The sequence below is a fragment of the Anser cygnoides genome, chromosome 3, assembly GCF_040182565.1.
Source record: "Anser cygnoides isolate HZ-2024a breed goose chromosome 3, Taihu_goose_T2T_genome, whole genome shotgun sequence".
Taxonomy (NCBI): Eukaryota; Metazoa; Chordata; class Aves; order Anseriformes; family Anatidae; genus Anser; species Anser cygnoides.
Genome location: NC_089875.1, coordinates 72,965,891 through 72,980,788, shown reverse-complemented (window position 1 = coordinate 72,980,788; position 14,898 = coordinate 72,965,891). Strand labels below are relative to the sequence as shown.

Below are 14,898 nucleotides of genomic sequence, written 5' to 3'. Positions count from 1 at the left end.
TTTCCTGCGGGTAGGAAGAGCTTTTCTTCTAGAAAGGCTGGTGGCACAGAGGTCAGGAAATTCATTAACTTGCGTAGTTACCAAAAAGGAGTTAATTCAGCTGTCAGTGACAACATATAGAAAGCATGAAAAGTATGTAAGGAGGATGATATGTGGGATGGGAGAGTACTATAGACGCATTGAGCTTTGCTTGCCACAGCAGCTGCAGAACGGATACAGGACAGAGAGAGCCACAGCCTCATGACAGACACCGGTTTGCCACAAGTGTGGACAGGGCAGCAGAGGGTGCTGAGCAAGGAGGCACACGAATCTGCTCCGTGGCTAGCCGGGGACCCCTCCCTTCGCACAGCCGGGTGCACGAGTTGTCCCAGCCTCCTGGTGTGGCTGTATCGCTACCCTTGCCCAGCCTTAAAATCCTGGGGCTGCTTCCTGGCCGTGCTCACGCAGCATGAGCCAACTCCTCTTTGCAGGAGGACTGGCCCGGGGGGCAGCTCAGGGACCCTGGGCACCCCGCACTGCAGCAGGCTGGGCTGTGGCAGTAGGCGACAGCAGAACCCGTGCACTTCGCTGCCCATGAGGCAGGGGTTAAAGTCTGCACTGTCCTCGCTACCTGCTGTAAATGATTGACTTCTTCCCCTAATACTTGAGTTAAGAATGCTGGGTTGAGAAGAAATCCTCTATTACTAAGCTTAAAGCTCTCAATCGCTGGCAACCATGTAATACAACCCTTTTAGTAACCACACCAAACTCCATTTCAAAATAAGTTAAATTTCCCTGACATGTAAAGAGTGTTGCTCACACCTCCAAATGTTAAGAAAATCGCATTGCCATAGGAATAAATACTACCAACATTCACCAAGAGAAGGCAAGGCTTCTCTCAGCAAAGTCTGAGATCTGTTTTCCGGAGCTGATTTCAAAAAAGGCCGGTTTTGGGGAGGATATTTTATATGCCAGTTATCCTCACATACACATATCAGATTAAGTAATGCATATCATTGCAAGCAGTAATTTTCAATAACATTTTATATGTTATTTTTCTTCTTAAAACATATTCCTTTTGCCATTTTTAAGATCTGTGAACATGATGACTGTCCTAAAAAGTATGATAATCTCTGGCTCTTCACAGTATTTTTCCATCTCTTCAGTGACTTGCCATGGGAGATAATTATTTGGCAAGTACATTTTGTCACTCTTGCCAGGAGTGTCAAATATAGAAGTCAAGAAGACTTTGTAGGTTACTGCTCCAGTATAGAGGCGCTTAATGAATGCCAGAAGTCAAATGAGCATAAAACTGTCTTCATAAAAGCTTGAGCAAGACACAGCATGAAAATGTGCCAGCCCTTCCTAAAATATTTTTGTGAAATTTCGCCCCAATTAATTCTTTTTTCAGTTTACTGCTTTCAGAAAAAAAAAAAAGAAAAAAAAATGCATTTTCTGACTCTTCTGCACAGGTTTTATGACCTAAGAAAAGCAAATGTTAATATTGCAATTTCAGTACCTGAAATGAAGAAACAGTCTTGCATAAAGATAATGAACTAGATCTCAGACCACTGCCACTCTGGCTGTATTCTCATGACACAACATACCCTGTGGCACTGTCATCATAAGATATTTCCTTCCCTCTCTTTTCCCACTGTTTATTTACCCCGAGACACAGTGATCCCCTGAGACTTCCCTCAGATGTGGTGGTACTTTTTATGTGGCCCGGCTGTGGATTTTATCTGGAAAACTGATCTTACTTGAAAAAACGTCAGAACAGATGATGATTAAAATAACAAAAACAAGCCAGATCAGTTGCTTGATTTAATTTGTTTTCCATCCAGGCAAACTATCTGCAGCAGTCTATTTGCAAGGTGGTACATCTGGGAGGCAGCAATATCTGAAGCGGACATAGACACGTAGATGTTAGGGAATAAAAAAATAGATTAGAGATAAAAAGATAATAGATTCAAAGCAAATATATTAGATTCTCCTCAAAAGCTAATATAAAACTTTAAAAATCCTTTCAGTGCATGATAGAGCGACAAGGCTGTGCTGTGATTAACAAGAGACTTGTACTATTCCACAGGTTTTACAAGAACTATTTTGACTGTTTGCCTTTTCAACCACCTTGTTAGCAAACTGCTTAGTCAGAAAACATGGCCTGTTTTTGCTGTGCAGTCTACACTCAACAGGATGGCTTCGGTGGAAAGAAAATTCCAGATATTTACTATTTCTGAAAGAATTTGTGTTCAGTGACCGCTTTTAGCTCTGTATTCCATGCTTTTTTTTTTTTTTAAATGTGAAAAAAGCCATTCAGCATTCTTTCCACTTTAAACCAAAAAACTGTTATGCACTTCTGTACACTTCCACATTTATTATTTGAGAGGAAAGGAGCTGAATGAGACTCGGGAGCAGTATTTTTGCTATGGTACAGAGAGGCAGATTTGGAAGCAGCCTTAAATGCACAACTGACATGGCCTTATTTGCCTTGCAGCGTCAAGAGCAAACTTCCTTCCCTCCTAGGTAGGGGTGGTTTAAACTATGCAAAGACTTGGTCTCAGCCCACATCAGCAAAATGGTCGTTTCCAGAATTGGTGTTCAGAGGAAGAAGATGCTGTGTTGGATGCAGATAAACACACCAACAGCACAGATGCAATAGGAATAAGAAAGCCTGTAGAAATCCGGGGTGCCCCAGGATCTATACATCATCACTAGTCGTAATGTGTGCATCAATATGCACTCACTGAATAGCAGACACCAAAACATTCTTACAATCTTTTAGAACTGATTTTCTGAAGAACTCCAACACTTCTATCCCAGCTATCATTTCTTTATGGATCTGTATCTAGGCGTCAGATGAGCAAACTCACTCAAAGTGAAGTGATGCCAGCATTTGTTGAGTGGTATGACAAACACTTTCCATTCATCCAAACAGCCTTTTCTCATATACTTTTTGTCCATATGCATCATTTTTACATTGTCTGGAAGAGTCATTAAAAAGACATTGTTGCCAGCTACCAGAACAAACTGGTATCTGAGATATGTTTCCTATGCTTGGGTTTCAAGGTTTTGCAAGAAGAGTACCATTAATTTTCATACTATCTTTTGGGAATGTTTACCTTTAGCAGTGGCTATGGCAGGTCCTTTTTATTGCACGTTCTATCTATGTAAATGACTCTTGACATGCACACAAACACAAGAAGAAAACTCTGCTTAAATTAAAGCAAACAACAAAAACCTGGTTTGTAAACTCCAGTGTGATGTCAAATAAAATTCATTCCATTTTATATACCCTAAGAAATGCGTACAAGGATGGCAAAGTAAAATTTTATTGCAAATCCTGGAAAAAAAGATATTTTCTACTCAAAACCTTTACCAAAAAGAGGAAGTGAATTCTCTCTTTTTGCCATATTACGAATATATTTCTGATATTTGTTTTCCTCTTCCACTGCAGCAAATATAAGTCAGTCATCAGAAGATTCCAATAATTACTGCCTCTGAAAGTTTTTTGCTTCTCATGAAGTCTCCTCCTGATTTTGTTTTTATATGTTTTTCTACATAAGTCTGAAATTTAAAGAAAATCAAGATTACTTTCATTTTCTTGTATTGCATTACTTGATTTGAGGTAATTGAATGCATCCAATTGCTAATTACACAGTGCTTCAAAACATATTAGGAACTCCTTTTTGAACGTTGATTCAAACAAATCACACTGATTTCTAACTTTCTTCAGGTCAACCTTATTTTTGATGATCAAAGTCAGCATGAAGCACTTTTTTGTAATTTTTGAGCATTTGCACCCACCCAGGTGCCAGCAAAGCAGCCCCCCAGCTGGCGGTCGCGGCGCCACGTGGGGCTGTAGCAGTTATCGGTGGAGCACTGATCGATCACAAGAGGAGCAGGGCTGGCAAGCGGGGATGGACTGCTATTGCAACAGCATGGCAAACGCCTTCCAGTGGCAATGCTGGAGCCTGCCAATTTCATTTTAGTTATCCACTTGTCCTTTCTGCCTTACGTGTCTCAAGGACATGTACCGGGTAATTAAATTAAAAAAGAACATGACCATGCAGCTTTTAAGTTATTTCAGTTTGGTTTGGAATTATTTGGATCGGTGCTAAACACAGTGGGTAACTGTTCAAGAGTAACTGCTTCCAGCCCTGTACTTTGATGCTTCCTTTCCAGGAGCAGCATTTGTATAAACATCTACCATTTAGAAATTCAGCGTGTACTCCATCTGCATAATATATTAGTAGCGTTACTTCTTACAGGGAAAACTGAATTCTAGTATCTTCAGTAACACCATTTTCTTTTGGTCAGCCTCTTTTTTGGGGAAAAGGCAAACTATGTCTTTAATTCCCTCCTGTGCTGTAGTGTTTCCATCAGCTTACGTAAGCAAATCATTTCACGCCACAATCCCTAAAGTGTCTACTAGAATTTAAATGTTTTTACTGAGATTCCACCCAATTATAGGCAGAAGCACTACTTCGTGTATAAACTGTTAGCATGTTTCATTCCTCCTTTCCACTTCATGTGTTTTCAGATGTTTTCTGCTGTTTAACCTGATTACACATAGCACTAACTTTGTTCAAACTATGGAAGTTTATTTGATCTGAAAAATCTGATTTTTTCCATCTTTGGTCCTGAAATAAAACTCATCAGTTTTCATATGAATTCTGTGCTTACTTATTTGTTTATGCATTCCTATGCGAGACCACGCCTGGTGTAATTGAAGGTACAAATACATGGAATGAACACTTGCCATTGCAGTGATTAAATGATGCTCCTTAAGAATTGTTTCTTTGGTCCATATTCATAGCAATGCCTAACAAAATTTGGATGGAGACAGCTCATTTTCAGTCTTAATTCTACATAAATTCTCTTGCCATGCCACATATTGTTAAGCAATAAAGGCTATAAATTTCTATATAGGAAATCTCATTCCTCCCCGCTTGGAAAATGATTATAAAGTTTCTCATTCTTCACAGGTTTTTGAAAGATCTCATGGGAAAAGGCAAAACAAGTAAGAAATCTGCATAATCAATTCAAGCATACTGGATGCCACTTTCCTAGCATATGTTTATAATCATTTTTGCATATACTAGTATATTCTGAGTTTTCACTTAATAAAGAATATTAGCTCTACAAATCAAATTATATTTAAACCATTTCTGTAAGTTTCTTTCTTCCTTAATATAAGCAATAATTTTATCTATAACATTACTTTTGCAGCCAAGAATATTATTAAGATGACCTAGGCCATTTCTGTGGGCTGCATAAAGCCTTGTATCACCTGGGTAATGGGGCATTTTACTATCCCTGGCTCCCTTTGAAACTTTTACAGCGTTATGGTGTTAATTGTGACTTTCAACACAGTAAGTCGTCATCAAGAGCAAAACAGAAGAGCTAAAGCAGGTACATTTAATGTCTAATATCTTTTTAGGAATATTTCACAAGTAGAATCACTTCAGATGTTATTAGTTACACTGCAGAAATTAAGTGCTAGATAATACAGTGCCTTGTAAAATTTGAGACAACATATAAATCAAAGTATTGCTTAAGGAAAAGCAAATCAATTTCAGCCGGAGATTCTTTGCTGCCAAAGACAACACAGCAAGTTGCAATTCTCCATGCATACAATTCTACGTATGTAATTCTACAACTTGAAGAAAGGGAGTCAGAGCAATCTACAGTGTGATATGGTCTACATTGTTAAACTTCTCTCTTGGCTCTTCCAAGGTCAGATGGTCCGTCCCACCCATGTTCCTACTTCTCAGCCAGGTTATTATCCCCAACGGGCTATCTTCTCCAAGACAAGCCAGGTTATCTCTACACCTACATTAAAAAAGGTTTCTGAGCTCAAGAGGACAGTCAGCTACTTTTGCAGGCTCACAGCCCACCTTCCCTCCAAACTGCCCCTACTCACTGTAAATGTGCAGCCCACTCTGATTAGAAGTCCTCAACCGCTTTTCCCTGAATGGTCATGGGAATCTGCCCCATAACAAGACACAATTAAGTGATTAATTCCCACTGGGGAGTTTTCAGTTTGTTTTGTTTCGCCTAGCAGCCTGGTCATGAACTTCTGTCCAGTTCTTATTTGCTTAGACCCCTTCCAGTTTCACTGTTGGATATTGGTTCACCTAACCAAACTGTGACTTCACAGGACAAGAAATGTATTTCTGCTTTCTCTCTTCTGAGAGATTTACGTCGTTGAGTATATACAATACTATGAAATGTCAGAAGTCGATTTAATAGATTTTGGATATTTGAAATACTGCCTTTCATTTTAATTAGACAGAGAGCTTTTTCACAACCTCTCCAAAGAAGAAAAGTCAAAAATCTTAACAGCATTATTGATCTTTCCAAAGAAAAGATATTTTCATTAGTTTTATTGGTCATTTGTCTCTTCCATCACCAACAGACTGATTTCTTCTATACTGTTCTTGATTTCTTCATGGAAAGCAGACAACATTTCTATTTCCTGTCATTCGAGGAAAATGATTCTACCACCTTTCTCATTAAACTCTAAAAATTAATTTAACTTAAAAACAAAGAAATCCAGATGACAGATTTCACTGTTTCCAAGGCCAAGAACGCACGTTAACATCTTACTAAACGTATTCTGCAGTGTTCTTTTATCTGCTTATACCTCCACGGTAGAGTCAGGTGCTTTCTTTGAGTCTTTCTCTTATGGTAAAAGGGAGTGATCTGGAATAACGCTGTTTTCAAACCTTACATAAATATTTATAAGAAATACATGGGGCTCCCATTCTCCAAAAGAATCCAATAAAAAAGCTGTATTCTGCTCAGACCTGCCAGGACTCTTCTGCACAGATCTGGTTTTGTACCACCCGCATCCGTTCAGAACAGAGACCAAACAGAGCTCACTCAGCTCCACCGATCTACAGAGGACTGCGGTTCTCCAAGGAGCCTAAAACGCAAGTGTCAGCGACAGGAGGTTCCAATTGCTCTGACCCTGGACCAAACACAAATTCTCTCTCAGAAGGGTGGAGCTGAAACAAGTTTCTTGGTAATTCCCAGCTCTGCTGACCTAAGCCAGTTTCAAAGATATAAACAGCAGAAAAAAATCCAAATGGTAATTTGTTTTGGAGTCTGAGACATGAACAAAAGTTATTTTAATGAAATGTGGTCTCATTTGTATAATTTCACCATATATTCAGTAGCTTTGTGTCAGAAAATGCTTTTGGATATTGCTTATCTTATTGCTTATTTTCCACCTTTCATATTTGACTTTCTCTCTAGTACTAGACAGACATTCAAATGAAATACTACTTCGTAGATATGGTAACATTTACTTATTGAGCAAAGGCTAAATGAATAGTATCAGTAGTATTTTCTAACTTTTCACCAAGGACACAAAGATCTATTAGCAATTTAAGAGTTAAAAAAATGTATTTTTGCCTACTTTGTAAGTTCTAAATGGCTGTATTAATCTTCCTTTTTTTCCTTTTCATGAAGTCAGTTGCAGGTTTTGATTCCTAACTTTCCATCTCTTCAGGGCTCCAATGTTTTCAGAATTGGCTTGACCTCTTTGCTCTGATCTTAATGCTCTCAATTCAATCTCTGGCCAAAATCAATCTTTCCTGGAATTACCTGTATTCAAGGAACTGACAGCAGGTATTGCTGATGGAATGCCAACAAGGTGGCAAGCACTGTAACAGCAGTACAGTCGCATACCTGACGGTTTTCTGGTATCTGACATACAGCAGAGCTCAGGGTACCTGCTTTGAGTTGTCTTGAGAGAAAGATGTTGGCTAATACTGCGATGCAGAAAGCGTGCTGCCAGAAGCATCTCCCACATCCCAACCTCCTAGCTAAGCCTTAGTTAGTTAATATAAGTTGAAAGTGAAGAATCTGGATGTATACTGTACACTTGGATGCAATATACGGTATACAGTGTGCAATCCAAATACATCTGTAATTCTCTAGATCCCCTTTTCACTCAATGAGGAAGCACAGACAAATCAAGGTGCAGCATACATCCTGTCCTAAAGCACTCACTGAAAATGAGACAGATGAATTATGCCCTTAAAGGGTATTCTCCCCCTTGACAAGGTGACTAATGCAGGTGTCTGAAGTTTACACTGTACACCTGTAAAGTCAGTGAGATGAGCTCACTAACTTTATTTACTCTATTGAGCCTTGATTTGAACAGCTAACTTCCCTGTACAGCTAGCACAGACTTATACAGATGGATCAGGTGGGAACCTAGATCCTTCCAAATCTCCTTCACAGCTTAGAGAGGAGAAGGTTGCAACGTGGCTGGAAAAGGCCAGGCCACATCCATCCATGGAGACAAGACATTGAAGTGACACTGAGCCCCATCCAAAGCGTGGTGCTGACTGCTCTTCGTAGAGCAGCAAATTACTCCCAGTTTTCTGAAGCATCGTTTTGTATTCTGTTTCCTGCTGTCTTACCGGCCTTTTCCATCTGTTCTCCAGGCTGCGGCCTCTACTCCTGTCCCAGCACCACTGCACCTCCGATGCTGCTAGCTAATAGTACTGCCTACAAATAACAGGAAGAGGAATCCCAGCTTCTCCTCTTAATGAAAACATTTTCTTGAGGAAAGGATTCAGTCTCTGATCCAATGGATCGTGCTTCTAGATTCCTCAAACCACCTTTTTGTTGCACGTGAACTTCAGAGAACATCTGGTCTGAGTGAGCTAGGCATTACGATTTGGCTGTCAATGCATGATATGAAGGTGTACATTAGCTGTCTAGGTAATTTCAGTATTTTTCAAGGAGATGAGATTTCTCCCCAGGTATGTGGACAATCTGTCAGATCAATCATCATTAGTACTTATAAATCTCTGTCTCATTTGTCTTCACACTGTTTCTAGTCTTGCCCGTGTAATAGAGACCTCAGTTGATATTTTGTCTTGCTATTTTTTCCATATTTCTGAGAAATTGATAATCTCATGTTCTTGCTCAGCTACTATAGCTTAATACCTCAAGCCACCTGAAATGAAACATCAGCTGGGTACATATTTCAGTCCCATTCTCGTTGCATACAGCAAGATGGCAGCACAGAAAATTTCATAGCATGTACTGAAGGTTTCTGGGGCCTTAGACAAATTCTCTAAATATCCTACTTGAATCATTTCACTTCCCACAGTAAACTGGTCAAACTTCTTGTGAGTAAGCCCTTTCATAAAACATGTCCTTCCCACTTTTGAAAACCTCTGTGCTGTTGAAAATCATGACAATTATGAGAAAATTACTGGCAGAGCTTTTATAGAAGCAATGGAGCTTTCACAGGAGTGACATATCACGCACCAAATTACAGAGAACACACTGTGCAGTGCCTTGCATGTTTAGTTTTTATTCATACCATAATATTTGGGGACGAAACAGCTGATCATCAGCTCCTTGATGCGTGTGATAATCGCCTCATTCTGTCATAACTCTGTCCATGCTACAGCTTTGTCTAGAAGCCACCCTGGCGGGCTGCCGACATTTCAGAGGTGCAATCTGAATCTCAGCAGCTGGCTTACAAATCTTAACCGATTTACTATCTTTTGTGATTCTACGATTTTCTGTTCTTGTGACCTACCTTTTAATTTACTGTTATAATCCCCTTTTTCACTCCAGACACAGGCGGGGTGAGGTTGCCAGCACACCTGGGTGCAGTACAGTTTTGTCTATGCAGATCCTGTGCTAGACTGCCTCCAGTATGACCCGGATCCCAGCAAATGTTTTTAGCACCCCTTGCAGACAGCACTGCTAGTGATCGTCACATTACCTAGGGGCACTTGCCAGTATCCATCTTTGGTTCTGAGCCCTGAGAATATTTCTACTTTTGCCTAGTCAGGCATAGATAAACAAAACAAGAGCTTTGTTTAAGCTGCTAGAGTTTACTCTGTGAAAACACATGGCTTGTCTCACTTCTCCAAAGCTATTATGATGCTATGCAACCAATGGGATCGAGTACGCTTTGCAAAATATCCAGACACCAAAAAAAAAAAAAAGTCAAAACAAAATGAAAAAAAAAACCAAACAGTTCTTACTGAAACAGAGCTAAGTCCACTTATTTTACCCTATGGGCACCTGAGACGAGCACAGGCTGATTCAGATGTTATAATATAGTACAGTTATAAAGCTGAAGAACATTTATCAAGCATTTCTGACAAACACCACCCCTGACTAGGAGCCAAAGGAGGACTTAGATTTGAGATTCTTCTCTCTGGCATATTCCAGTAAACACAAACAGCTGTCCACTGACACAGTTTGAAAACCGAATGACAGATATGTTGCTATAAATTTGTCCACTGCATAAAGTACCTAGCATGTAGGGGAAAAAAGTTTTTCCAAAAGCAGTACCTATACCACCAGTATTTTGATCACCTTTGGGGAACTACTCAAAGTTTAAACAGGAATTCACATTATTTTGTTTACTAATATCAATATTGTGTAGGATGCATTAAACACTAAATGTATTAGTATTCAGAAAATGCTTGTAATGTTTCTGTCTTTAAAGTAAAAGCAAATCATCTTTTCAAATGCTGAATATGATTACCTGCTTCTCCATATTAGCTTGGAAAAGAAAAAGTGATATTTTTGCATGTGCAGCAGGAACACTTCTCAGCTTGAAAACGTATTTCTGTTGGGGAAAAACCTTTCAAGAAATCTATAAAATACGTGAATTTGAAAAATCATTGTTTTAAAGTATTCTTCTTTTCTTTTTCATGAAAAGAAATGAGTGAGCATGTTCTCTGAGATACTTGGGACTCTGGTATTTGATACACACCCAAAAATTCCTGGAAAATTCCTGAAAGTATCATGTACACACCATGGTTTGCAGAAGACATAATCAGATCTCCACAAGAGCTGGAAGCTATGAAACAGGAGAGGGAATAAGGGCATCAGCCTGAAAATAGGAGCCTGGAAAAGTTCTGAGATGTGAAGACAGATGGTTTAGTGAAGGCCTTTAGAAATGAACCAAGAACTCTACAAAGTGGAGAGATGAGAAATGGTGTTAGCACCAAGTGTTCAAACATTGCTTTTATGGCACTGACCAGCAGGGACTGCATTGCAAACATCCACTGAAAGAATCTCTACAAAAGTCAAGGCAGTCTTTTACGAGCTAAGCATGGTCTACGATCTATTTATGCACACTAGAAAAGTTCCAGGGCAATTAACAGAAAACATTGAAACTGTTGGAAAATGTGGTCATCTCTCCTGGACTCTGTGTCTGGATGGAACAGGTGGGCACCCTGTCCTGCTTCTCTCCTTTCCCCAGTGCTAATCCTGGTAGGGGTTGCTTCTGAAGTCCAAACTGTAGCAGCTCCACTGACCGGGCAACAAGCTCATATAAGGCAACGACGTGAAGGTGTTAAAGGCTGAAGAAATGCACAAACATTTCACTAAAGATGAAAAGCAGTCATTGCTAATTTGTTAAATAGCCTAGCTGCTGGTACAATACTTCATTTATAAAACCAATATTTGAAAATCTGGCTAACTTCATTTTGTTAAAAAAAAAAAAAAAAGGATAGTTTGAAAGGAAAGACAATTTTTTAAACGATTCTGGAAATATTTCATTACAAAACTTGGTAATAGTGTCAGTGACACCCAATTATCCCCTCTTTCCCTGACAATTTCCACCACCCATGTTTAGCTAAAGTGAGAGCCAAGCTGTGAAAGCTGTAAATCACAGAGGAAGCTCTTTGTACCATGTAAACTGCACCTCATGGCTACTGGAAGTCAAATCCTTGCCCTCTGGCAGTGAGAGGCACTTCACCAGATTTTTCTCTAGACATCTATTCCATATTATGTTATGTCCCCGCTCAGCACCTTGTGATGGCGTAGATGAGAGGTGCAAAATACATAGCCTGTTGACCACAAGCAACCAGGTAAGTAAGGTCTGTGCCCTGCTGGTAGTCTAAAGCCACTGAACTTCTTACAATCCCTTTGGCTTACCCAGGAGCACGGTGTGCGGGCAGGTCCCCAGTTATCCACCAGGAGCCGGCAGGTCCAGGAGCAGCGTGCTTGCTGCAGGCCACCCAGCAGACGCTACCTTTGCAGGCCTGCAGAGCTAGCAGGGCACAAGTGTGCTGTGCCAGCAGCCCAAGGCCCGGCTGTCACTTCTTGACAGGACAGAGAGGGGCTGGGGAAGCTGTGGGGCAGTGAGGGAGAGCCCGCAGGGATGGCCTGGCAGGGGGTGCTGCTTGGGAGAAGGATGCAGTTTGATGCAGGTAAATCGGGAGCCTTGAGGTCCGGCAGCTCATTAGAGATGAGGCCTCTGGAGGCAGACAGGACTTTTTTTTTTTTCATTCATCTCTGCAACAGTGAGTAGCGATCTCATGCTCCAGAGACAGACTCAAGAACGTTTAAAACAACCGTCCTGAATTTATGGGCCACAGATGTTCCTCATGCCCAAATTCAAAGATGAGCTGCAGGGGTGGCCTCTGCAAGCAGAGCCCAGGAGCTGCCCCAGGTCAGATCAGAGCCAGCTTCAGCTGGCTCCAAAAGGCCCCCCCTTTCAGTTTTTAATTTTGTTTCTCACCATCACATTCTATTTTAATTAGAAATCAATTAAATTAATCTTCCCCAAGTGGAATCTGTTTTGCCTGTGACAGTAGTGAGTGAGCAGCCTCCCTGCCTTTATCTCAACCCACGGCTTTTTTCATCTGATTTTCTCCCCCTGCCTTGCTGTGGAGTGGCAGTGAGAGAGCGGCCGGGTGGGCACCTGGCGGCCAGCCCAGGGCAGCCCTCCACGCAGGCGTACAGTCTTCCTTTAATGGCAAAGGAAACAGGAGCTGTTCCACTTTCATGCCTGTTCGTGCACGTCTCGAGACCCCTCTAAGAATTACAGCATCACTGAGACTTCTGCAGGAGAGTCTGATGGAAAGCAAGATGTTGTCGGTATACGTGTGAATGGCAATTCTGCAAAGTGGAAGGCTCATACATTATATGTATGTGTAATTATGTACATATAATATTATAGCTATATATATAATGCATACATGCTCTCTCCAGATATATATTTATCTAAACAGCTGGCCATTCTTTACTGCATCTGTCAGAGTTTAAGATAATCAGAACAGTCCCCAAATACTTGGACTGCTCACAGTCTGGCTGTGGCAGATCAACCAGATCTATGCGTAGTGCATGGCTTACGTGGGCCTTGTGAGAATTGCTGGAACTGAAGAAACCATTGATTACCTGTGACTGTCACAGCCATGCATAAATACAAACTCATCAGAACTTACTTCAGTTACAATTAGGAATATATGTAGCAGATGTTTTATATGTAGTACATTTATCTAGCAGTGTTGAAGGACTAAATAGATTTTTTTTTCCACATTTTAAAAATAAGTTCATCTACTGTAAGCTCACGATATGTTTACTTTTAGCGTGTGGTCTTTGAAATCTTGAACAGCCAGAAGTATAACACGGCTGTGTGCATTTTGGTAGTCTGCAGTTCACTGAAAGGTCCTAAAGTGAGGTTATCGTTGTAGAATTATTCTCCGTTTAATTGCAAAATGCAGTTTTATCAGTACTTCAGATAAAGTTTTCAAATGATCTCAATTAGGAAAATTACTTCACTGGAAGTAACTACTTTCATGTTATTTCAGCAGAGTAAGGTGCTTGTTTTTCACAAACAGCACGCAAGACAGAAGAGCGACTGCACCAGCAAAATAAACTGTTTGCTAGGAATCCTCTCCTAGCTCACACAGAACAAAATATTTTGTTGCTGACCCAGAACTGATAATGAATGAGATATTGTTCAGATGGCTATGCATGTAAATCACAACTTGGCAGATTTCATTTTAAACCGAGATCCCAGTTAAGCAAAGAAAAGGTCTTTCCACACTAAACAGCTACAGAGGTTATCGGTACCCGCTGACACTGCTTGCACGTGACGTTAGGAGCCTACGCTGCTGCGGAGCACAGGTATGCACCTCTACCATTAACAGGAGCTCCAAAGATTTGCTGAGAAGAGTGCTGCCTGCCCCTGATGGGGAGCAGATCAACACCGTGGTATGGGCTAGCCCGCTGGTGACTGAGCTGGAAAGCACAAAGCTGTAACTCAACAGCTTCAACTCGCGGGCAAACCGTGACACCAGGGTCTGCTCCAGCAGGACGCACCTGCAAAATCCACGCTGATCAGTGCATCAGGACGGCACGCGACAGAACCCACGGAGGGTCATACGCCTTTCAGTCGTGCAAGTCATCCATGCTGAGGTGTCATTTCCGTGTCAAACACTTCTTTTCCATCACCTGCTCTACCCAGAGCCTCACCCCCACGTCTCCCACACCAGCCCTGTCCGTGGCTGCAGAAGTACGCACCCCCCAACATCCGTGCGCCCCACCTCACAAACCTAGGCTTGTGTGTGCATCACCCCACTTATCACACGAGTGTGTCTGTGTGTGTCTGTCCCCGTCCGTCCACCCCGGTACCTGCCGAAGTGTCCCAGGGAGTCGAAGAGCCGCTCGGAGCCGGGAGCCATGGCGGGACAGCCGCGAGCCGGGAGCCTCAGCGCCGCGCTCCCGCCGGTGCCCTGAGGAGACACCGGGAGCCGCCCGGCCCCGGCCCCCCGCCCCCTGCACGGCCCCGGTCCCGGTCCCGGTCCCGGCCCCGGCGGGGCACCGCGGCCCGGCCCGCCCCGCCCCGCCGCCGCCCCTGCCCCGGGCCCCCCGCACCCCCGCCTCGGCTCGGCCCGGCCCCGCGCAAGGTGGCGGCTGAGGGGCGCCCGCCCAACGGTCGCGCCCCAACGGTCGCGCCCCGCCGCCAACCGTCCCTCGGCCGCCCCCCCCCCCCCGATTCCTTTAACCCAAGCTGAGGTAAAGGAAGCCATGAGGTGCGTAAACCCCCCCGGGGCAGTCAGAAACAGGCACATGACGCAAAACGCTATTATCATTCAATAAAGGTAAAATATGGGTCCCATGTAACACGAC

The 14,898-nt window shown here is 42.2% G+C and overlaps 1 protein-coding gene across 4 annotated transcripts in view; it reads right to left on the bottom strand.

The window, feature by feature from the left end:
• SLC22A16 (solute carrier family 22 member 16) overlaps positions 1-14,584 on the bottom strand; it is a 39,906-nt gene extending 25,322 nt beyond the window's left edge. Inside the window, exons 1-2 of one of the 4 annotated variants that reach the window (XM_048081119.2) lie at positions 14,401-14,534; positions 14,089-14,179 (exon numbers count right to left, since the gene is read on the bottom strand). Coding sequence is in view for 1 of the 4 variants with exons in the window: in XM_013175581.3 (XP_013031035.3) it covers positions 14,401-14,450 (50 nt within the window). In the remaining 3 variants the exon portion in view is untranslated. Of the gene's footprint in view, positions 1-11,916; positions 13,320-14,088; positions 14,180-14,321; positions 14,347-14,400 lie in introns of those variants that run through there. The other 3 variants (XM_013175581.3, XM_048081120.2, XM_013175586.3) reach the window with 3 other exon arrangements.
• Positions 14,585-14,898: the final 314 nt, after the last annotated feature.